The sequence below is a fragment of the Tinamus guttatus genome, unplaced genomic scaffold (genome assembly GCF_059628265.1).
Source record: "Tinamus guttatus ecotype Peru unplaced genomic scaffold, ASM5962826v1 Tinamus_guttatus_pri_ptg001150l, whole genome shotgun sequence".
NCBI classification, from domain to species: Eukaryota; Metazoa; Chordata; class Aves; order Tinamiformes; family Tinamidae; genus Tinamus; species Tinamus guttatus.
Genome location: NW_028289684.1, coordinates 3,639,693 through 3,663,828, shown reverse-complemented (window position 1 = coordinate 3,663,828; position 24,136 = coordinate 3,639,693). Strand labels below are relative to the sequence as shown.

The window sequence follows — 24,136 nt, the reverse complement described above, 5'->3', positions numbered from 1 at the left end:
AGTGCGGGTTTTAGCGTGCCGCTGTTCCTTTGAGCACTTCTGCAACAGAAACCAGGAGGAATTAACCAGTGAACGGTGAACCAGCTGGAGAGAGAGGATGGAGGAGGTTGACTTACTGATCTGAACCCTTTGCCCTCGTCGTCTCTACCACGGGTGTTGGGGTCTTGGCTGCCGCGGGTGTTGCCTACTTGGCTCCCACCACACCTCTGCTTATCTTCAGAGGCTCCTTGGCACCTTGTCCAGACCTGAATGTGAGGAATGCTCGTTTTATGAGTAGGAACAAGCAGCCCTTGTTCCTGGAGATCCCTGCATCGCCATGCTTTCTGAGAAGCCCTTGCCCAGGAGAGGGAAGCAGGGACCAGGAGGGAAAGGCTTCCCTCAGCACTCTCAGAGGGCACTCAGGGACCACTTTCCCACCCGTGCCCAAATCCTGCATCAGCTGCTCAGCACAGAGCGACGCAAACCTTTCCATGCCGCAAGAGCTGGCACACCAGCGCAGCCTTCACCACTTCTTCAGGTCATGCCTTTCTGGCAGAATTGATGTGAAACCCCATCCCTCTGCACCACGACGCGTACCTGTGCACCCTGAGGTTTAGGCTCGTGTTCCTGCCCATCTGCTTTCTCGAGCTCTATCTTGAGCGTCGTCAGGTACTGCCTGTACTGGTTGAATTCATGCAGATTGCAGACAACCTACGAGGAGATGAGGGCAGAAATCATCTAGCGCTTTGGCCGCTCACGCGCAGCCTGCCTTGCCAGGAGGAGCGCTAGCCCAGCGAGAGCTGCGCTCCCGGCCCGGCCCAGCATCGAGGGGCTTTGCTCCCACCACCCAGTGGGGACTCGTGCTCATCACTGGGCCCCCTGGCCACGCACCCGCTGCTGTGGCAGCGACACACAGCCTGGGAAGAGCAGATGGGAATGCCTAGAGCAAGCTTTGGGCTCCTCCTGCCCCGCAGCAGCGAAAGCAGCACAACAACCCTGAGCCCTCCACCTGCAAGGAGCGGCTGCAGCAAGCGCTCTGGCAACCTCCCCCTCCTTTGGAAGGGCATCATCTCACCCACATGGACAACCTACTTTGCCATCCTCCGTGATGAAGCCTTCTCTCCTCAGCCTACGCAAATGCTCTTTGCGGCTGTAGTACTCCCGCAAATGGGGGTCATGCAGGCTGTTGTACTCATTCCCCAGTAAATGACAGTGTGGATCTCCAAGATCAAAGTGACTGGCCGGCTGGTGAAGCTGTAAGATACATTGTGCATGGCAAGATCAGGGTAGGATGGCTGAGGAAAGAGACAAAGACACTTTGGAGCTTTGTCAGCTCATAGGGCTAGCTCTCCAGGCTCTGAGATTTAGGGTCATTCCTGGCTCAGCACCTAGCTCACTCTGTACCCACAGGGATACGGAGAAATCATACCCAAAGGAAAGCTTATTCTACTTGGAGACTTTTCAGGCGAGGAGAACCATCCACAGCTCCACAGCTCCCATCTCGTGGCTGTGTGTAGAAGGGGATACTTGACAAGTTTCCTCGGCAGAGAAGCCTTGCCATTTACAGCTCGGCACAAACAGAGCTCGAGGGAAGGGAAAACTCTCCTGGAGAGTCCCCCAGGTTCTGTAGGAGCATCCCTGGCCGCCTCGCTGCCTGATGCACGCCGGGCCCCGTGGAACACTTCTCCAGTGCCATACAGCAGGCTGCCACTGGCTCTGTAGGCACATGCACGGGCAGAGACCCATGTTGCAACCTTCTCTCCCAACTCCTGCACACGACCTGGGGCCTCCTCCTGGCAGCTCCTGCCTTTGCTCAGCGCACAGACCATCTGTTCCCTGTCACACTAAGGACTGCAGCTCCCGCTGACACCAGGATATCCCACTGCTTGGATGGAGGAATGTCCCTCTTGCAGGATGCTCTGCGTGTCCGGCAAGAAAAGGAGGAGGAGGAGGAGACTTTCCTGACCCCTTTCAGCTGCTTTTACCTTTACCCCCAGCTTGGTCCGGTGGAAGACAGTGCTGGAGCCCGGCTCCACAGGGATCTTCACCCCCAGAGGCAAGTTCAGCAGCTCAGTAGAATCTCTGAACTGCTGTCTTCGGCACCCGGGCTGGAAAGACAGAGGCACTCATGGGCTTTTGGCTCTCCACAGCCTTCCTGCACAGCAGCTTCCAGAAGTGCAACTTGAAAGCCGCAGGCAAGGAGAGTGCCAAGAATGGCCTATTCCCGAGACATGCTCTGCTCCTCTGGTCACTTGCCTACAACTCCAGCCCCTTTACCCAGCCCTGACGTCCTTGCACAGCACTCTCTGGCCTGTGGAGCTGGACTCCAGCAGCGGCAGAGAGACACAGTTCCCCAAGAGCCTCCTCCGGCCTCCCGCCATGCCTGTCACTCTCCCTCCCCTGCGCACTCCCACAGCCCACAGCAGCCCCACACAGTTGCTGGCTCCCACGCTGAGCCCTCTCTGCAGCCCGGTACACACCTCGGCCCTCTTCTCCTCTGTTCTCCCTAGTCCATCTCTATTTCGGACATCAGCACGGGGAATGTTCTCCATGCTTCGTTCCAAAACTTTTTCCACGAGCTGCGACCTTTGCTGGCTCCAATGGCTCCAGCAGCACCCAGCTCTGTTGGCCGTGGCCGCTCACCTCACGAGTGACCCCAGACTCACAATGGCGCATTGTCGCATGGCCGCTTTTGCGCGCCACCGCCCGTCCTGGCAGGCCCCCTCGGGCTGGCCTGCAGCTCGGCCTGCCTTCGCCTTGCCAAGGGGCCTTGTCGGCTCCGTGCCGGTCTTCCCCGGGTGGAGGCTGGTGCAGCCCTTGGAGGAGAGGCCTTGGGGATCAGTTTGCACATACAGCAGATCTTCATGAGCATTTTTAAAGCTCGCTTTGTACCAAAGATGTACCTCCCTCTGCCTCAGTGATGGGACAGATGGATGCCATTTGTAATGGGCTGGACTGGACGTGTCCATCCAGACGAGTGTTATGACCCTGGCTCTTTGGTGCGTCCCTTTCCTCACATGATGTTTCCATAGGGAACGTGGAAGGGGAGGCTGCTGAAAGACTTTGGCTGCTTAATCCCTTCTAAGCAAGTATTCCATCAATAATGAGTGCTCTGCATGGGCCTAGGTGCTCTCCAGCAAGATGCAGAGTAAGAAGTGAACAACCGTCCTCCCTGTGACACCACAGTGGTAGGATTCTTATGAGAACCACCAAGGCTTCTTAGGTGCCATATACTGGCAAGCCATTTGTTGGACAAAAGGTGTCATCTATTGTACGCTGAGCACATGCTATTTGTGATTTGCGTGACCGGAGCAGTCTCTCCATACTGCTGAACTGCAGGCAGAAAGCACCTAGGCTGGGGGGGATTGTTGCCTTTAATCTGCTGCTCAAGTGTGTACTGGGAAGTACAGCGTCGCCGTGATGTTTGTTACTACTGCTTGTTCCCTGCTTTATGTTGCCTGATTCCTCAACACAGTGTGGCCAGGTAATGAAGAGGTCTCTATTTAAATAACTATTTTGGACAAGGTGTCGTTGTACTGTGGCGCTCATAGCGATAGAATCTTAGGGTGCCTTAGGGCAGGCAGAAGCAAAATGGGGCTGAGGCAGGCAGTAGACAATGGCATGTAGGCTAAGTCCACCGGCAGCTATGAAAACACTGATGCTGCGGAATCTCTGGCTCAGGAAGCCCTAAGCCCCGGAGTGCAACTACTGCAGCTTGCTTCGAGAGTGACGTGTGTCCCGCCTACACGCATACACGCACATGGAGCTGGGGCTAGAGTGGGGAATGGAATTACCCTTGCGGGAGTTCTCCATCCACCAAGTCTCTGCACAGTTGAAATACATTCAGCTAGCTCGCTCTGCCGCCGCATTTACGGTGGACATTCAGCTGCTGCCATAGAAATGCTTCAGGTGAACTCTGAAGCAGAGCAGGCTTGCCTCCACTGACACCCTAATGGAGGGATGGGAAGCGAGCGCAGGAGTACATGTGTGAGTGCAAGTGGTGGGAGCAGCCTTGCCTGCCCGGATTCTGGCTACATAGCCCAGGCCTGCCCCAATGCCCTCGCCTCGAGAAAAGGCGCTCTGGAGCCCTTGCCGCACGTAGGCTGCTTGAAGAGAAGCTTTGGCTCGTCTGCCTCGCGACCTGGGCACAAGGTCTCGCGCAGCTCTCAAAGCACTTGCCGGTCCCTTTCATGAAAAGGTGTAAATCACCAGAGCAGCACAGGAACACAAGAACATCCCCACAGTGCTTGGAAGTAACATCTTTATTCTGTGCCCCGGTAATGCCCTCTGTCAGCATTCACGTTGCTCCGGCTTGTCTGTCACCAGCTTTACACGCATCGGTCTCACCCGGGCTCCGCTCTGGGAAGGGCACTTTGGAGCTGTTGGAGGGACGGGCTGCCTGCAATAGTGCTGCACAATGGAGGGGAAAGGGTCTTGTGTGCTCCCTGGCCTCGCTTTTGGTTGGATATCCAGCAGTGCAGAAGGAGGTCTTGTTGCAGGTGGCGAGGGGAAAGCGAGAAGTTTCTGCATGCCTTTGGGTGTGCTCTGAGCAAGATACTCAGAGCTTTGGTGGATGGATGGGAGCAGATGAGCTGAATGTTTCTCTGCATATTCTGGAGACTCTGCCTCATCCTCTGAAAGCATGGTCATTCCAGGGACCATGATGGGAGGGAGCTTTGTTCTTGGTTGACTCTCCACCAGCTTGCCAGTAGCAGTAGTCCTTCCTTCTGGTTTTGGAGAGACCTGTCCCAGATTGCTCCCATTCTCATCTCTCCAGTTGAGCTCTTTTGCCACCTGCCTTCTGCAACGCACGTCTCTATCTCGTGCAGGCAGAGGCCGAACATGCAGCTCTTCTAGCCGGTCCACGGGGCCACTCTGCACGGTGCTTTCTTCTGCCCTGTCCTTCAAGGGTCTTGCCTTGGTAAACCTTTCATTTTTCACCTTCTGCTGCTTCTTCAGGGTTTCCAGAGCCTCATGGACAAAGTTCTCCGCATACACTTTCAATTCAGAGCGGAGCTGCTGAATTTTGCAAATTGCTTTGGCAATGCTACTGTCCCCTTCCAGTGCGCTCCTGTCTTGGTATATCTCAGCAGCATTTTGGAAGGGTGGCAACACCAGGAGGCTCGTGGCTTCTTGTGCCTGCTCTTCAGAGGCTCCTGATGATCCTTCTTCTTCCATGACCTGGCTCAAGGAAGGTGCCTGGGGTGGCTGCAGCTGTCTCTGAGAAAGAGTCTTCACGGGCAGCTTCAGGATCTCCAAAAACTTGCAGTGGAAGCGATACTCAAACTGAGACGCTACAAACCGTTTCAAGGTGGCTGCAATGCTCTTAGCGGCATCTCTGGTGATTTTGTCCAAAGACGGCAGAGAAGCTGCTCCGTCATGCCTAGGAAACTCATCTTGCCTCGCTCTGCTTTCACCCAGTGTGCCTTCTGGAGTGGCTCCGGCAACAATGCACTGCTGCCTGCGCCTGGCCAGCAGCGTGAGCTCAGAGGTGTTTGATGTCCTGTATGCCCCTCGCTTCCGCAGGTGATCCGAAAGGCTTGCTGCCATCTCTCTAGCTGCCTGCCACACTTCCTCCCAGAGATCTGGAGGAGGCGTCTCTGAAAGCCCGACCCTTCCTCCCGTATCAAACAACCTTCCGCGGATCATCAGGGGAGCCCTACTTAAAATGTGGACTGACTGCTCCAGCTCTTTCACCCTCTGCAGCACTTTCTCCACCATGCTCTCGGCCAGCTCCTGAACTTCTGTCAGCCTTTTCCAGTTCAAGGTGGTGCGGGCTTTAGCGGGCCTTTCCTCCTTTGAGCACTTCTGAAACAGAAAGCAGGAGGACCTGTTGAGTGAACCGTGAACAGACTGAAGAGAGGGGGTGGAGGAGACTGACTTACTGGATTGAACTCTTGGCCCCGGCCTTGCCTGCGGTGGGCGTTGGAGGCTTGACTGTCACAGGTGTTGTGGTGCTGGCTGCCATTGGCCCTGTGGTCTTGATTGCCTTGGGGGTTGTGGTCTAGGCTCCCGTGGTTGTTGTCTTCTTGACTGCCATGGTGCTTGTGTTCATGGCTGCCATGGGTGTTCTTTTCTTGGCTGCCATTGGTGGTAATTTCTTGGCTGCCACGGGCGTTCTGATCCTGCCTGCCACGGGTGTTGCGTTCGTGGCTACCACGGGTGTTGTGTTGGTGGCTGCCACAGGTTTTGTGTTCTTCACTGCCACAGGTGTTGTGGTCTTGGCTGCCATTGGTGCTTTGTTCTTGGCTGCCATTGGTGGTGTGTTCTTGGCTGCCATGGGTGCCATGGTCTTGGCTGCCACGGGTGCTGTGGTCTTGGCTGCCACGGGTGCCATGGTCTTGGCTGCCACGGGTGTTGCCTGCTTGGCTCCCGTGACACCTCTGCCTGTTATCGGAGGCTTGTTGGCACCTTGTCCAGACCTGAATGTGAAGAATGCTCATTTTATGAGTAGGAACAAGGAGTGCTTGACCCTGGAGTTCCCTGCATTGTCATGCCTTCTGAGAAGCCGTTGCCCATGGTGGGGAAGCAGGGGGCAGGAAAGAAGGGCCTCTCTCAGCACTTGGAGGGCACTCAGGGACGACTTTCCCACCCGTGCCCAAATCCCGCACCCTGCATCAGCTGCTCAGCACGGACCTACGCAGTCCTTTCCGTGCCACAAGAGCAGGCACACCAGCGCAGCCTTCCCCGCTTCTTCAGGTCATGCCTTCCTGGGAGAAGTGAAACCTCAACCCCCTGCACCACAAAAGGTACCTGTGAACCCTGAGGTTTAGGATCGTGTTCCCGCCCTTCTGTTTTCTCAAGCTCTATCTTGAGCGTCGTCAGGTACTGCCTGTACTGGTTGAATTCACGCAGGCTGCAAACAACCTATGGCGAGATGAGGGGAGAAATCACCCAGCACTTGTGCTGCTCATGCGCAGCCTGCATTGGCAGGAGGAGCGCTAGCCCAGCGGCAGCTGCTCCTGTGCGCCCGGGCCCTGCCCGGTGTCAGGGAGTCCGGCTCCCAGCACCCAGTGCGGAGTCGTGCTCCTTGCTGCGCCCCCTGGCCACGCGCCCACTGCTGTGGCAGCGCCGCACAGCCTGGGAAGTGCAGATGGGAATGCCCAGAGTGAGCTTTGGGCTCCTCCTGCCCCCGCAGCAGGGAAAGCAGCCCCGCGCCCTCCACCTGCAAGGACCGGCTGCAGCAAGCACTCTGGCAACCTCCCCCTCCTGTGGTAACTCTACTTCTCACCCGCATGGACACCCTACTTTGCCATCCTTGGTGATGAAACCTTCTCTCCTCAGCCTACGCAGGTTGTCTTTGCGATTGTAGTATTTCCGCAAATGGGGGTCATGCAGGCTGTTGTACTCATTCCCCAGCAAGTGACAGTACGGATCTCCAAGATCAAAGTGACCGGCCGGCCGGTGAAGCTGTAAGATACATCGCGCATGGGAAGATCAGGGTAGGGTGGCTGAGGAAAGAGACAAAGACGCTTTGCAGCTTTGTCAGCTCATAGGGTAGCGCTCTCCAGGCTCAGGGATTTAGGGTCATTCCTGGCTCAGCACATAGCTCGCCTCTAAGCTAGGGGGAATCGTACCCAAAGGAAAGCTTATTCTACTTGGGAGAGTTCAGCCGAGGAGAATCCCCCAGCTCCACAGCTCCCGTCTTGTGGCTGTCTCTAGAGGGATACCTGACACGTTTCCCCAATAGAGAAGCCTTGCCATTTACAACTGTGTACAGACAGAGCGCAAGAGAAGTGAAAACTCTCCTAGAGAGTCTCCCAGGTTCTGTATGAGCATCGCTGGCCTTGCTGCTAGGACACTGCGCCCTGGCCGCCTTGCTGCCTGCTGCGCGCCGGGCCCCATGGAACACTTCTCCAGTGCCACACAGCAGGCTGCCACTGGCTCTGCAAGCTCATGCATGGGCAGAGACCCACATTGCAACCTGCTCTCCCAACTCCTGCACACGACCTGGGGCCTCCTCCTGGCAGCTCCTGCCTTCTCTCAGTGCACAAACCATCTGTTCCCTGTCACACTAAGGACTGCAGCTCCCACTGACACCAGGATATCCCATTGCTTGGATGGAGGAATGTCCCTCTTGCATTATGCTCTGCGTGTCCAGCAAGAAAAGGAGGAGGAAGAGGGGATTCTTCTGACCCCTTCCAGCTGCTTTTACCTTTACACCCAGCTTGGTCCGGTGAAAGACTGTGCTTGAGCCCGGCTCCACGGGGATCTTGACACCAAGCGGCAAGTTCAGCAGCTCAGTAGAATCTCTGAGCTGCTGTCTTCGGCGCCCAGGCTGGAAAGAAAGAGGTGCTCATGGGCTTTTGGAGCGCAGGCTCCACAGCCTTCCTGCACAGCAGCTTCCAGAAGTGCAACTTGAAAGCCGCAGGCAAGGAGAGTGCCAAGAATGGCCTATTCCCGAGACATGCTCTGCTCCTCTGGTCACTTGCCTACAACTCCAGCCCCTTTACCCAGCCCTGACGTCCTTGCACAGCACTCTCTGGCCTGTGGAGCTGGACTCCAGCAGCGGCAGAGAGACACAGTTCCCCAAGAGCCTCCTCCGGCCTCCCGCCATGCCTGTCACTCTCCCTCCCCTGCGCACTCCCACAGCCCACAGCAGCCCCACACAGTTGCTGGCTCCCACGCTGAGCCCTCTCTGCAGCCTGGTACACACCTCGGCCCTCTTCTCCTCTGTTCTCCCTAGTCCATCTCTATTTCAGACATCAGCACGGGGAATGTTCTCCATGCTTCGTTCCAAAACTTTTTCCACGAGCTGCGACCTTTGCTGGCTCCAATGGCTCCAGCAGCACCCAGCTCTGTTGGCCGTGGCCGCTCACCTCACGAGTGACCCCAGACTCACAATGGCGCATTGTCGCATGGCCGCTTTTGCGCGCCACCGCCCGTCCTGGCAGGCCCCCTCGGGCTGGCCTGCAGCTCGGCCTGCCTTCGCCTTGCCAAGGGGCCTTGTCGGCTCCGTGCCGGTCTTCCCCGGGTGGAGGCTGGTGCAGCCCTTGGAGGAGAGGCCTTGGGGATCAGTTTGCACATACAGCAGATCTTCATGAGCATTTTTAAAGCTCGCTTTGTACCAAAGATGTACCTCCCTCTGCCTCAGTGATGGGACAGATGGATGCCATTTGTAATGGGCTGGACTGGACGTGTCCATCCAGACGAGTGTTATGACCCTGGCTCTTTGGTGCGTCCCTTTCCTCACATGATGTTTCCATAGGGAACGTGGAAGGGGAGGCTGCTGAAAGACTTTGGCTGCTTAATCCCTTCTAAGCAAGTATTCCATCAATAATGAGTGCTCTGCATGGGCCTAGGTGCTCTCCAGCAAGATGCAGAGTAAGAAGTGAACAACCGTCCTCCCTGTGACACCACAGTGGTAGGATTCTTATGAGAACCACCAAGGCTTCTTAGGTGCCATATACTGGCAAGCCATTTGTTGGACAAAAGGTGTCATCTATTGTACGCTGAGCACATGCTATTTGTGATTTGCGTGACCGGAGCAGTCTCTCCATACTGCTGAACTGCAGGCAGAAAGCACCTAGGCTGGGGGGGATTGTTGCCTTTAATCTGCTGCTCAAGTGTGTACTGGGAAGTACAGCGTCGCCGTGATGTTTGTTACTACTGCTTGTTCCCTGCTTTATGTTGCCTGATTCCTCAACACAGTGTGGCCAGGTAATGAAGAGGTCTCTATTTAAATAACTATTTTGGACAAGGTGTCGTTGTACTGTGGCGCTCATAGCGATAGAATCTTAGGGTGCCTTAGGGCAGGCAGAAGCAAAATGGGGCTGAGGCAGGCAGTAGACAATGGCATGTAGGCTAAGTCCACCGGCAGCTATGAAAACACTGATGCTGCGGAATCTCTGGCTCAGGAAGCCCTAAGCCCCGGAGTGCAACTACTGCAGCTTGCTTCGAGAGTGACGTGTGTCCCGCCTACACGCATACACGCACATGGAGCTGGGGCTAGAGTGGGGAATGGAATTACCCTTGCGGGAGTTCTCCATCCACCAAGTCTCTGCACAGTTGAAATACATTCAGCTAGCTCGCTCTGCCGCCGCATTTACGGTGGACATTCAGCTGCTGCCATAGAAATGCTTCAGGTGAACTCTGAAGCAGAGCAGGCTTGCCTCCACTGACACCCTAATGGAGGGATGGGAAGCGAGCGCAGGAGTACATGTGTGAGTGCAAGTGGTGGGAGCAGCCTTGCCTGCCCGGATTCTGGCTACATAGCCCAGGCCTGCCCCAATGCCCTCGCCTCGAGAAAAGGCGCTCTGGAGCCCTTGCCGCACGTAGGCTGCTTGAAGAGAAGCTTTGGCTCGTCTGCCTCGCGACCTGGGCACAAGGTCTCGCGCAGCTCTCAAAGCACTTGCCGGTCCCTTTCATGAAAAGGTGTAAATCACCAGAGCAGCACAGGAACACAAGAACATCCCCACAGTGCTTGGAAGTAACATCTTTATTCTGTGCCCCGGTAATGCCCTCTGTCAGCATTCACGTTGCTCCGGCTTGTCTGTCACCAGCTTTACACGCATCGGTCTCACCCGGGCTCCGCTCTGGGAAGGGCACTTTGGAGCTGTTGGAGGGACGGGCTGCCTGCAATAGTGCTGCACAATGGAGGGGAAAGGGTCTTGTGTGCTCCCTGGCCTCGCTTTTGGTTGGATATCCAGCAGTGCAGAAGGAGGTCTTGTTGCAGGTGGCGAGGGGAAAGCGAGAAGTTTCTGCATGCCTTTGGGTGTGCTCTGAGCAAGATACTCAGAGCTTTGGTGGATGGATGGGAGCAGATGAGCTGAATGTTTCTCTGCATATTCTGGAGACTCTGCCTCATCCTCTGAAAGCATGGTCATTCCAGGGACCATGATGGGAGGGAGCTTTGTTCTTGGTTGACTCTCCACCAGCTTGCCAGTAGCAGTAGTCCTTCCTTCTGGTTTTGGAGAGACCTGTCCCAGATTGCTCCCATTCTCATCTCTCCAGTTGAGCTCTTTTGCCACCTGCCTTCTGCAACGCACGTCTCTATCTCGTGCAGGCAGAGGCCGAACATGCAGCTCTTCTAGCCGGTCCACGGGGCCACTCTGCACGGTGCTTTCTTCTGCCCTGTCCTTCAAGGGTCTTGCCTTGGTAAACCTTTCATTTTTCACCTTCTGCTGCTTCTTCAGGGTTTCCAGAGCCTCATGGACAAAGTTCTCCGCATACACTTTCAATTCAGAGCGGAGCTGCTGAATTTTGCAAATTGCTTTGGCAATGCTACTGTCCCCTTCCAGTGCGCTCCTGTCTTGGTATATCTCAGCAGCATTTTGGAAGGGTGGCAACACCAGGAGGCTCGTGGCTTCTTGTGCCTGCTCTTCAGAGGCTCCTGATGATCCTTCTTCTTCCATGACCTGGCTCAAGGAAGGTGCCTGGGGTGGCTGCAGCTGTCTCTGAGAAAGAGTCTTCACGGGCAGCTTCAGGATCTCCAAAAACTTGCAGTGGAAGCGATACTCAAACTGAGACGCTACAAACCGTTTCAAGGTGGCTGCAATGCTCTTAGCGGCATCTCTGGTGATTTTGTCCAAAGACGGCAGAGAAGCTGCTCCGTCATGCCTAGGAAACTCATCTTGCCTCGCTCTGCTTTCACCCAGTGTGCCTTCTGGAGTGGCTCCGGCAACAATGCACTGCTGCCTGCGCCTGGCCAGCAGCGTGAGCTCAGAGGTGTTTGATGTCCTGTATGCCCCTCGCTTCCGCAGGTGATCCGAAAGGCTTGCTGCCATCTCTCTAGCTGCCTGCCACACTTCCTCCCAGAGATCTGGAGGAGGCGTCTCTGAAAGCCCGACCCTTCCTCCCGTATCAAACAACCTTCCGCGGATCATCAGGGGAGCCCTACTTAAAATGTGGACTGACTGCTCCAGCTCTTTCACCCTCTGCAGCACTTTCTCCACCATGCTCTCGGCCAGCTCCTGAACTTCTGTCAGCCTTTTCCAGTTCAAGGTGGTGCGGGCTTTAGCGGGCCTTTCCTCCTTTGAGCACTTCTGAAACAGAAAGCAGGAGGACCTGTTGAGTGAACCGTGAACAGACTGAAGAGAGGGGGTGGAGGAGACTGACTTACTGGATTGAACTCTTGGCCCCGGCCTTGCCTGCGGTGGGCGTTGGAGGCTTGACTGTCACAGGTGTTGTGGTGCTGGCTGCCATTGGCCCTGTGGTCTTGATTGCCTTGGGGGTTGTGGTCTAGGCTCCCGTGGTTGTTGTCTTCTTGACTGCCATGGTGCTTGTGTTCATGGCTGCCATGGGTGTTCTTTTCTTGGCTGCCATTGGTGGTAATTTCTTGGCTGCCACGGGCGTTCTGATCCTGCCTGCCACGGGTGTTGCGTTCGTGGCTACCACGGGTGTTGTGTTGGTGGCTGCCACAGGTTTTGTGTTCTTCACTGCCACAGGTGTTGTGGTCTTGGCTGCCATTGGTGCTTTGTTCTTGGCTGCCATTGGTGGTGTGTTCTTGGCTGCCATGGGTGCCATGGTCTTGGCTGCCACGGGTGCTGTGGTCTTGGCTGCCACGGGTGCCATGGTCTTGGCTGCCACGGGTGTTGCCTGCTTGGCTCCCGTGACACCTCTGCCTGTTATCGGAGGCTTGTTGGCACCTTGTCCAGACCTGAATGTGAAGAATGCTCATTTTATGAGTAGGAACAAGGAGTGCTTGACCCTGGAGTTCCCTGCATTGTCATGCCTTCTGAGAAGCCGTTGCCCATGGTGGGGAAGCAGGGGGCAGGAAAGAAGGGCCTCTCTCAGCACTTGGAGGGCACTCAGGGACGACTTTCCCACCCGTGCCCAAATCCCGCACCCTGCATCAGCTGCTCAGCACGGACCTACGCAGTCCTTTCCGTGCCACAAGAGCAGGCACACCAGCGCAGCCTTCCCCGCTTCTTCAGGTCATGCCTTCCTGGGAGAAGTGAAACCTCAACCCCCTGCACCACAAAAGGTACCTGTGAACCCTGAGGTTTAGGATCGTGTTCCCGCCCTTCTGTTTTCTCAAGCTCTATCTTGAGCGTCGTCAGGTACTGCCTGTACTGGTTGAATTCACGCAGGCTGCAAACAACCTATGGCGAGATGAGGGGAGAAATCACCCAGCACTTGTGCTGCTCATGCGCAGCCTGCATTGGCAGGAGGAGCGCTAGCCCAGCGGCAGCTGCTCCTGTGCGCCCGGGCCCTGCCCGGTGTCAGGGAGTCCGGCTCCCAGCACCCAGTGCGGAGTCGTGCTCCTTGCTGCGCCCCCTGGCCACGCGCCCGCTGCTGTGGCAGCGCCGCACAGCCTGGGAAGTGCAGATGGGAATGCCCAGAGTGAGCTTTGGGCTCCTCCTGCCCCCGCAGCAGGGAAAGCAGCCCCGCGCCCTCCACCTGCAAGGACCGGCTGCAGCAAGCACTCTGGCAACCTCCCCCTCCTGTGGTAACTCTACTTCTCACCCGCATGGACACCCTACTTTGCCATCCTTGGTGATGAAACCTTCTCTCCTCAGCCTACGCAGGTTGTCTTTGCGATTGTAGTATTTCCGCAAATGGGGGTCATGCAGGCTGTTGTACTCATTCCCCAGCAAGTGACAGTACGGATCTCCAAGATCAAAGTGACCGGCCGGCCGGTGAAGCTGTAAGATACATCGCGCATGGGAAGATCAGGGTAGGGTGGCTGAGGAAAGAGACAAAGACGCTTTGCAGCTTTGTCAGCTCATAGGGTAGCGCTCTCCAGGCTCAGGGATTTAGGGTCATTCCTGGCTCAGCACATAGCTCGCCTCTAAGCTAGGGGGAATCGTACCCAAAGGAAAGCTTATTCTACTTGGGAGAGTTCAGCCGAGGAGAATCCCCCAGCTCCACAGCTCCCGTCTTGTGGCTGTCTCTAGAGGGATACCTGACACGTTTCCCCAATAGAGAAGCCTTGCCATTTACAACTGTGTACAGACAGAGCGCAAGAGAAGTGAAAACTCTCCTAGAGAGTCTCCCAGGTTCTGTATGAGCATCGCTGGCCTTGCTGCTAGGACACTGCGCCCTGGCCGCCTTGCTGCCTGCTGCGCGCCGGGCCCCATGGAACACTTCTCCAGTGCCACACAGCAGGCTGCCACTGGCTCTGCAAGCTCATGCATGGGCAGAGACCCACATTGCAACCTGCTCTCCCAACTCCTGCACACGACCTGGGGCCTCCTCCTGGCAGCTCCTGCCTTCTCTCAGTGCACAAACCATCTGTTCCCTGTCACACTAAGGACTGCAGCTCCCACTGACACCAGGATATCCCATTGCTTGGATGGAGGAATGTCCCTCTTGCATTATGCTCTGCGTGTCCAGCAAGAAAAGGAGGAGGAAGAGGGGATTCTTCTGACCCCTTCCAGCTGCTTTTACCTTTACACCCAGCTTGGTCCGGTGAAAGACTGTGCTTGAGCCCGGCTCCACGGGGATCTTGACACCAAGCGGCAAGTTCAGCAGCTCAGTAGAATCTCTGAGCTGCTGTCTTCGGCGCCCAGGCTGGAAAGAAAGAGGTGCTCATGGGCTTTTGGAGCGCAGGCTCCACAGCCTTCCTGCACAGCAGCTTCCAGAAGTGCAACTTGAAAGCCGCAGGCAAGGAGAGTGCCAAGAATGGCCTATTCCCGAGACATGCTCTGCTCCTCTGGTCACTTGCCTACAACTCCAGCCCCTTTACCCAGCCCTGACGTCCTTGCACAGCACTCTCTGGCCTGTGGAGCTGGACTCCAGCAGCGGCAGAGAGACACAGTTCCCCAAGAGCCTCCTCCGGCCTCCCGCCATGCCTGTCACTCTCCCTCCCCTGCGCACTCCCACAGCCCACAGCAGCCCCACACAGTTGCTGGCTCCCACGCTGAGCCCTCTCTGCAGCCTGGTACACACCTCGGCCCTCTTCTCCTCTGTTCTCCCTAGTCCATCTCTATTTCGGACATCAGCACGGGGAATGTTCTCCATGCTTCGTTCCAAAACTTTTTCCACGAGCTGCGACCTTTGCTGGCTCCAATGGCTCCAGCAGCACCCAGCTCTGTTGGCCGTGGCCGCTCACCTCACGAGTGACCCCAGACTCACAATGGCGCATTGTCGCATGGCCGCTTTTGCGCGCCACCGCCCGTCCTGGCAGGCCCCCTCGGGCTGGCCTGCAGCTCGGCCTGCCTTCGCCTTGCCAAGGGGCCTTGTCGGCTCCGTGCCGGTCTTCCCCGGGTGGAGGCTGGTGCAGCCCTTGGAGGAGAGGCCTTGGGGATCAGTTTGCACATACAGCAGATCTTCATGAGCATTTTTAAAGCTCGCTTTGTACCAAAGATGTACCTCCCTCTGCCTCAGTGATGGGACAGATGGATGCCATTTGTAATGGGCTGGACTGGACGTGTCCATCCAGACGAGTGTTATGACCCTGGCTCTTTGGTGCGTCCCTTTCCTCACATGATGTTTCCATAGGGAACGTGGAAGGGGAGGCTGCTGAAAGACTTTGGCTGCTTAATCCCTTCTAAGCAAGTATTCCATCAATAATGAGTGCTCTGCATGGGCCTAGGTGCTCTCCAGCAAGATGCAGAGTAAGAAGTGAACAACCGTCCTCCCTGTGACACCACAGTGGTAGGATTCTTATGAGAACCACCAAGGCTTCTTAGGTGCCATATACTGGCAAGCCATTTGTTGGACAAAAGGTGTCATCTATTGTACGCTGAGCACATGCTATTTGTGATTTGCGTGACCGGAGCAGTCTCTCCATACTGCTGAACTGCAGGCAGAAAGCACCTAGGCTGGGGGGGATTGTTGCCTTTAATCTGCTGCTCAAGTGTGTACTGGGAAGTACAGCGTCGCCGTGATGTTTGTTACTACTGCTTGTTCCCTGCTTTATGTTGCCTGATTCCTCAACACAGTGTGGCCAGGTAATGAAGAGGTCTCTATTTAAATAACTATTTTGGACAAGGTGTCGTTGTACTGTGGCGCTCATAGCGATAGAATCTTAGGGTGCCTTAGGGCAGGCAGAAGCAAAATGGGGCTGAGGCAGGCAGTAGACAATGGCATGTAGGCTAAGTCCACCGGCAGCTATGAAAACACTGATGCTGCGGAATCTCTGGCTCAGGAAGCCCTAAGCCCCGGAGTGCAACTACTGCAGCTTGCTTCGAGAGTGACGTGTGTCCCGCCTACACGCATACACGCACATGGAGCTGGGGCTAGAGTGGGGAATGGAATTACCCTTGCGGGAGTTCTCCATCCACCAAGTCTCTGCACAGTTGAAATACATTCAGCTAGCTCGCTCTGCCGCCGCATTTACGGTGGACATTCAGCTGCTGCCATAGAAATGCTTCAGGTGAACTCTGAAGCAGAGCAGGCTTGCCTCCACTGACACCCTAATGGAGGGATGGGAAGCGAGCGCAGGAGTACATGTGTGAGTGCAAGTGGTGGGAGCAGCCTTGCCTGCCCGGATTCTGGCTACATAGCCCAGGCCTGCCCCAATGCCCTCGCCTCGAGAAAAGGCGCTCTGGAGCCCTTGCCGCACGTAGGCTGCTTGAAGAGAAGCTTTGGCTCGTCTGCCTCGCGACCTGGGCACAAGGTCTCGCGCAGCTCTCAAAGCACTTGCCGGTCCCTTTCATGAAAAGGTGTAAATCACCAGAGCAGCACAGGAACACAAGAACATCCCCACAGTGCTTGGAAGTAACATCTTTATTCTGTGCCCCGGTAATGCCCTCTGTCAGCATTCACGTTGCTCCGGCTTGTCTGTCACCAGCTTTACACGCATCGGTCTCACCCGGGCTCCGCTCTGGGAAGGGCACTTTGGAGCTGTTGGAGGGACGGGCTGCCTGCAATAGTGCTGCACAATGGAGGGGAAAGGGTCTTGTGTGCTCCCTGGCCTCGCTTTTGGTTGGATATCCAGCAGTGCAGAAGGAGGTCTTGTTGCAGGTGGCGAGGGGAAAGCGAGAAGTTTCTGCATGCCTTTGGGTGTGCTCTGAGCAAGATACTCAGAGCTTTGGTGGATGGATGGGAGCAGATGAGCTGAATGTTTCTCTGCATATTCTGGAGACTCTGCCTCATCCTCTGAAAGCATGGTCATTCCAGGGACCATGATGGGAGGGAGCTTTGTTCTTGGTTGACTCTCCACCAGCTTGCCAGTAGCAGTAGTCCTTCCTTCTGGTTTTGGAGAGACCTGTCCCAGATTGCTCCCATTCTCATCTCTCCAGTTGAGCTCTTTTGCCACCTGCCTTCTGCAACGCACGTCTCTATCTCGTGCAGGCAGAGGCCGAACATGCAGCTCTTCTAGCCGGTCCACGGGGCCACTCTGCACGGTGCTTTATTCTGCCCTGTCCTTCAAGGGTCTTGCCTTGGTAAACCTTTCATTTTTCACCTTCTGCTGCTTCTTCAGGGTTTCCAGAGCCTCATGGACAAAGTTCTCCGCATACACTTTCAATTCAGAGCGGAGCTGCTGAATTTTGCAAATTGCTTTGGCAATGCTACTGTCCCCTTCCAGTGCGCTCCTGTCTTGGTATATCTCAGCAGCATTTTGGAAGGGTGGCAACACCAGGAGGCTCGTGGCTTCTTGTGCCTGCTCTTCAGAGGCTCCTGATGATCCTTCTTCTTCCATGACCTGGCTCAAGGAAGGTGCCTGGGGTGGCTGCAGCTGTCTCTGAGAAAGAGTCTTCACGGGCAGCTTCAGGATCTCCAAAAACTTGCAGTGGAAGCGATACTCAAACTGAGACGCTACAAACCGTTTCAAGGTGGCTGCAATGCTCTTAGCGGCATCTCTGGTGATTTTGTCCAAAGACGGCAGAGAAGCTGCTCCGTCATGCCTAGGAAACTCATCTTGCCTCGCTCTGCTTTCACCCAGTGTGCCTTCTGGAGTGGCTCCGGCAACAATGCACTGCTGCCTGCGCCTGGCCAGCAGCGTGAGCTCAGAGGTGTTTGATGTCCTGTATGCCCCTCGCTTCCGCAGGTGATCCGAAAGGCTTGCTGCCATCTCTCTAGCTGCCTGCCACACTTCCTCCCAGAGATCTGGAGGAGGCGTCTCTGAAAGCCCGACCCTTCCTCCCGTATCAAACAACCTTCCGCGGATCATCAGGGGAGCCCTACTTAAAATGTGGACTGACTGCTCCAGCTCTTTCACCCTCTGCAGCACTTTCTCCACCATGCTCTCGGCCAGCTCCTGAACTTCTGTCAGCCTTTTCCAGTTCAAGGTGGTGCGGGCTTTAGCGGGCCTTTCCTCCTTTGAGCACTTCTGAAACAGAAAGCAGGAGGACCTGTTGAGTGAACCGTGAACAGACTGAAGAGAGGGGGTGGAGGAGACTGACTTACTGGATTGAACTCTTGGCCCCGGCCTTGCCTGCGGTGGGCGTTGGAGGCTTGACTGTCACAGGTGTTGTGGTGCTGGCTGCCATTGGCCCTGTGGTCTTGATTGCCTTGGGGGTTGTGGTCTAGGCTCCCGTGGTTGTTGTCTTCTTGACTGCCATGGTGCTTGTGTTCATGGCTGCCATGGGTGTTCTTTTCTTGGCTGCCATTGGTGGTAATTTCTTGGCTGCCACGGGCGTTCTGATCCTGCCTGCCACGGGTGTTGCGTTCGTGGCTACCACGGGTGTTGTGTTGGTGGCTGCCACAGGTTTTGTGTTCTTCACTGCCACAGGTGTTGTGGTCTTGGCTGCCATTGGTGCTTTGTTCTTGGCTGCCATTGGTGGTGTGTTCTTGGCTGCCATGGGTGCCATGGTCTTGGCTGCCACGGGTGCTGTGGTCTTGGCTGCCACGGGTGCCATGGTCTTGGCTGCCACGGGTGTTGCCTGCTTGGCTCCCGTGACACCTCTGCCTGTTATCGGAGGCTTGTTGGCACCTTGTCCAGACCTGAATGTGAAGAATGCTCATTTTATGAGTAGGAACAAGGAGTGCTTGACCCTGGAGTTCCCTGCATTGTCATGCCTTCTGAGAAGCCGTTGCCCATGGTGGGGAAGCAGGGGGCAGGAAAGAAGGGCCTCTCTCAGCACTTGGAGGGCACTCAGGGACGACTTTCCCACCCGTGCCCAAATCCCGCACCCTGCATCAGCTGCTCAGCACGGACCTACGCAGTCCTTTCCGTGCCACAAGAGCAGGCACACCAGCGCAGCCTTCCCCGCTTCTTCAGGTCATGCCTTCCTGGGAGAAGTGAAACCTCAACCCCCTGCACCACAAAAGGTACCTGTGAACCCTGAGGTTTAGGATCGTGTTCCCGCCCTTCTGTTTTCTCAAGCTCTATCTTGAGCGTCGTCAGGTACTGCCTGTACTGGTTGAATTCACGCAGGCTGCAAACAACCTATGGCGAGATGAGGGGAGAAATCACCCAGCACTTGTGCTGCTCATGCGCAGCCTGCATTGGCAGGAGGAGCGCTAGCCCAGCGGCAGCTGCTCCTGTGCGCCCGGGCCCTGCCCGGTGTCAGGGAGTCCGGCTCCCAGCACCCAGTGCGGAGTCGTGCTCCTCGCTGCGCCCCCTGGCCACGCGCCCACTGCTGTGGCAGCGCCGCACAGCCTGGGAAGTGCAGATGGGAATGCCCAGAGTGAGCTTTGGGCTCCTCCTGCCCCCGCAGCAGGGAAAGCAGCCCCGCGCCCTCCACCTGCAAGGACCGGCTGCAGCAAGCACTCTGGCAACCTCCCCCTCCTGTGGCAACTCTACTTCTCACCCACATGGACACCCTACTTTGCCATCCTTGGTGATGAAACCTTCTCTCCTCAGCCTACGCAGGTTGTCTTTGCGATTGTAGTATTTCCGCAAATGGGGGTCATGCAGGCTGTTGTACTCATTCCCCAGCAAGTGACAGTACGGATCTCCAAGATCAAAGTGACCGGCCGGCCGGTGAAGCTGTAAGATACATCGCGCATGGGAAGATCAGGGTAGGGTGGCTGAGGAAAGAGACAAAGACGCTTTGCAGCTTTGTCAGCTCATAGGGTAGCGCTCTCCAGGCTCAGGGATTTAGGGTCATTCCTGGCTCAGCACATAGCTCGCCTCTAAGCTAGGGGGAATCGTACCCAAAGGAAAGCTTATTCTACTTGGGAGAGTTCAGCCGAGGAGAATCCCCCAGCTCCACAGCTCCCGTCTTGTGGCTGTCTCTAGAGGGATACCTGACACGTTTCCCCAATAGAGAAGCCTTGCCATTTACAACTGTGTACAGACAGAGCGCAAGAGAAGTGAAAACTCTCCTAGAGAGTCTCCCAGGTTCTGTATGAGCATCGCTGGCCTTGCTGCTAGGACACTGCGCCCTGGCCGCCTTGCTGCCTGCTGCGCGCCGGGCCCCATGGAACACTTCTCCAGTGCCACACAGCAGGCTGCCACTGGCTCTGCAAGCTCATGCATGGGCAGAGACCCACATTGCAACCTGCTCTCCCAACTCCTGCACACGACCTGGGGCCTCCTCCTGGCAGCTCCTGCCTTCTCTCAGTGCACAAACCATCTGTTCCCTGTCACACTAAGGACTGCAGCTCCCACTGACACCAGGATATCCCATTGCTTGGATGGAGGAATGTCCCTCTTGCATTATGCTCTGCGTGTCCAGCAAGAAAAGGAGGAGGAAGAGGGGATTCTTCTGACCCCTTCCAGCTGCTTTTACCTTTACACCCAGCTTGGTCCGGTGAAAGACTGTGCTTGAGCCCGGCTCCACGGGGATCTTGACACCAAGCGGCAAGTTCAGCAGCTCAGTAGAATCTCTGAGCTGCTGTCTTCGGCGCCCAGGCTGGAAAGAAAGAGGTGCTCATGGGCTTTTGGAGCGCAGGCTCCACAGCCTTCCTGCACAGCAGCTTCCAGAAGTGCAACTTGAAAGCCGCAGGCAAGGAGAGTGCCAAGAATGGCCTATTCCCGAGACATGCTCTGCTCCTCTGGTCACTTGCCTACAACTCCAGCCCCTTTACCCAGCCCTGACGTCCTTGCACAGCACTCTCTGGCCTGTGGAGCTGGACTCCAGCAGCGGCAGAGAGACACAGTTCCCCAAGAGCCTCCTCCGGCCTCCCGCCATGCCTGTCACTCTCCCTCCCCTGCGCACTCCCACAGCCCACAGCAGCCCCACACAGTTGCTGGCTCCCACGCTGAGCCCTCTCTGCAGCCCGGTACACACCTCGGCCCTCTTCTCCTCTGTTCTCCCTAGTCCATCTCTATTTCGGACATCAGCACGGGGAATGTTCTCCATGCTTCGTTCCAAAACTTTTTCCACGAGCTGCGACCTTTGCTGGCTCCAATGGCTCCAGCAGCACCCAGCTCTGTTGGCCGTGGCCGCTCACCTCACGAGTGACCCCAGACTCACAATGGCGCATTGTCGCATGGCCGCTTTTGCGCGCCACCGCCCGTCCTGGCAGGCCCCCTCGGGCTGGCCTGCAGCTCGGCCTGCCTTCGCCTTGCCAAGGGGCCTTGTCGGCTCCGTGCCGGTCTTCCCCGGGTGGAGGCTGGTGCAGCCCTTGGAGGAGAGGCCTTGGGGATCAGTTTGCACATACAGCAGATCTTCATGAGCATTTTTAAAGCTCGCTTTGTACCAAAGATGTACCTCCCTCTGCCTCAGTGATGGGACAGATGGATGCCATTTGTAATGGGCTGGACTGGACGTGTCCATCCAGACGAGTGTTATGACCCTGGCTCTTTGGTGCGTCCCTTTCCTCACATGATGTTTCCATAGGGAACGTGGAAGGGGAGGCTGCTGAAAGACTTTGGCTGCTTAATCCCTTCTAAGCAAGTATTCCATCAATAATGAGTGCTCTGCATGGGCCTAGGTGCTCTCCAGCAAGATGCAGAGTAAGAAGTGAACAACCGTCCTCCCTGTGACACCACAGTGGTAGGATTCTTATGAGAACCACCAAGGCTTCTTAGGTGCCATATACTGGCAAGCCATTTGTTGGACAAAAGGTGTCATCTATTGTACGCTGAGCACATGCTATTTGTGATTTGCGTGACCGGAGCAGTCTCTCCATACTGCTGAACTGCAGGCAGAAAGCACCTAGGCTGGGGGGGATTGTTGCCTTTAATCTGCTGCTCAAGTGTGTACTGGGAAGTACAGCGTCGCCGTGATGTTTGTTACTACTGCTTGTTCCCTGCTTTATGTTGCCTGATTCCTCAACACAGTGTGGCCAGGTAATGAAGAGGTCTCTATTTAAATAACTATTTTGGACAAGGTGTCGTTGTACTGTGGCGCTCATAGCGATAGAATCTTAGGGTGCCTTAGGGCAGGCAGAAGCAAAATGGGGCTGAGGCAGGCAGTAGACAATGGCATGTAGGCTAAGTCCACCGGCAGCTATGAAAACACTGATGCTGCGGAATCTCTGGCTCAGGAAGCCCTAAGCCCCGGAGTGCAACTACTGCAGCTTGCTTCGAGAGTGACGTGTGTCCCGCCTACACGCATACACGCACATGGAGCTGGGGCTAGAGTGGGGAATGGAATTACCCTTGCGGGAGTTCTCCATCCACCAAGTCTCTGCACAGTTGAAATACATTCAGCTAGCTCGCTCTGCCGCCGCATTTACGGTGGACATTCAGCTGCTGCCATAGAAATGCTTCAGGTGAACTCTGAAGCAGAGCAGGCTTGCCTCCACTGACACCCTAATGGAGGGATGGGAAGCGAGCGCAGGAGTACATGTGTGAGTGCAAGTGGTGGGAGCAGCCTTGCCTGCCCGGGTTCTGGCTACATAGCCCAGGCCTGCCCCAATGCCCTCGCCTCGAGAAAAGGCGCTCTGGAGCCCTTGCCGCACGTAGGCTGCTTGAAGAGAAGCTTTGGCTCGTCTGCCTCGCGACCTGGGCACAAGGTCTCGCGCAGCTCTCAAAGCACTTGCCGGTCCCTTTCATGAAAAGGTGTAAATCACCAGAGCAGCACAGGAACACAAGAACATCCCCACAGTGCTTGGAAGTAACATCTTTATTCTGTGCCCCGGTAATGCCCTCTGTCAGCATTCACGTTGCTCCGGCTTGTCTGTCACCAGCTTTACACGCATCGGTCTCACCCGGGCTCCGCTCTGGGAAGGGCACTTTGGAGCTGTTGGAGGGACGGGCTGCCTGCAATAGTGCTGCACAATGGAGGGGAAAGGGTCTTGTGTGCTCCCTGGCCTCGCTTTTGGTTGGATATCCAGCAGTGCAGAAGGAGGTCTTGTTGCAGGTGGCGAGGGGAAAGCGAGAAGTTTCTGCATGCCTTTGGGTGTGCTCTGAGCAAGATACTCAGAGCTTTGGTGGATGGATGGGAGCAGATGAGCTGAATGTTTCTCTGCATATTCTGGAGACTCTGCCTCATCCTCTGAAAGCATGGTCATTCCAGGGACCATGATGGGAGGGAGCTTTGTTCTTGGTTGACTCTCCACCAGCTTGCCAGTAGCAGTAGTCCTTCCTTCTGGTTTTGGAGAGACCTGTCCCAGATTGCTCCCATTCTCATCTCTCCAGTTGAGCTCTTTTGCCACCTGCCTTCTGCAACGCACGTCTCTATCTCGTGCAGGCAGAGGCCGAACATGCAGCTCTTCTAGCCGGTCCACGGGGCCACTCTGCACGGTGCTTTCTTCTGCCCTGTCCTTCAAGGGTCTTGCCTTGGTAAACCTTTCATTTTTCACCTTCTGCTGCTTCTTCAGGGTTTCCAGAGCCTCATGGACAAAGTTCTCCGCATACACTTTCAATTCAGAGCGGAGCTGCTGAATTTTGCAAATTGCTTTGGCAATGCTACTGTCCCCTTCCAGTGCGCTCCTGTCTTGGTATATCTCAGCAGCATTTTGGAAGGGTGGCAACACCAGGAGGCTCGTGGCTTCTTGTGCCTGCTCTTCAGAGGCTCCTGATGATCCTTCTTCTTCCATGACCTGGCTCAAGGAAGGTGCCTGGGGTGGCTGCAGCTGTCTCTGAGAAAGAGTCTTCACGGGCAGCTTCAGGATCTCCAAAAACTTGCAGTGGAAGCGATACTCAAACTGAGACGCTACAAACCGTTTCAAGGTGGCTGCAATGCTCTTAGCGGCATCTCTGGTGATTTTGTCCAAAGACGGCAGAGAAGCTGCTCCGTCATGCCTAGGAAACTCATCTTGCCTCGCTCTGCTTTCACCCAGTGTGCCTTCTGGAGTGGCTCCGGCAACAATGCACTGCTGCCTGCGCCTGGCCAGCAGCGTGAGCTCAGAGGTGTTTGATGTCCTGTATGCCCCTCGCTTCCGCAGGTGATCCGAAAGGCTTGCTGCCATCTCTCTAGCTGCCTGCCACACTTCCTCCCAGAGATCTGGAGGAGGCGTCTCTGAAAGCCCGACCCTTCCTCCCGTATCA

The 24,136-nt window shown here is 56.0% G+C and overlaps 2 protein-coding genes across 2 annotated transcripts in view; both read right to left on the bottom strand.

The window, feature by feature from the left end:
• Positions 1–8,839, bottom strand: part of LOC148590705 (uncharacterized) — a 31,150-nt gene extending 22,311 nt beyond the window's left edge. The window contains exons 1-8 of the mRNA XM_088538728.1: positions 8,822–8,839; positions 8,135–8,257; positions 7,228–7,389; positions 6,724–6,846; positions 4,327–4,338; positions 1,965–2,048; positions 1,072–1,233; positions 571–690 (exon numbers count right to left, since the gene is read on the bottom strand). Coding sequence (XP_088394854.1) covers positions 571–690; positions 1,072–1,233; positions 1,965–2,048; positions 4,327–4,338; positions 6,724–6,846; positions 7,228–7,389; positions 8,135–8,257; positions 8,822–8,839 — 804 coding nt within the window. The remainder of the gene's footprint in view (positions 1–570; positions 691–1,071; positions 1,234–1,964; positions 2,049–4,326; positions 4,339–6,723; positions 6,847–7,227; positions 7,390–8,134; positions 8,258–8,821) is intronic.
• Positions 8,840–9,374: 535 nt separating this feature from the next.
• Positions 9,375–24,136, bottom strand: part of LOC148590704 (uncharacterized) — a 36,521-nt gene continuing 21,759 nt past the window's right edge. The window contains exons 17-26 of the mRNA XM_088538727.1: positions 22,855–22,866; positions 20,487–20,570; positions 19,580–19,741; positions 19,076–19,198; positions 16,679–16,690; positions 14,311–14,394; positions 13,404–13,565; positions 12,909–13,022; positions 10,998–11,963; positions 9,375–9,488 (exon numbers count right to left, since the gene is read on the bottom strand). Coding sequence (XP_088394853.1) covers positions 9,375–9,488; positions 10,998–11,963; positions 12,909–13,022; positions 13,404–13,565; positions 14,311–14,394; positions 16,679–16,690; positions 19,076–19,198; positions 19,580–19,741; positions 20,487–20,570; positions 22,855–22,866 — 1,833 coding nt within the window. The remainder of the gene's footprint in view (positions 9,489–10,997; positions 11,964–12,908; positions 13,023–13,403; positions 13,566–14,310; positions 14,395–16,678; positions 16,691–19,075; positions 19,199–19,579; positions 19,742–20,486; positions 20,571–22,854; positions 22,867–24,136) is intronic.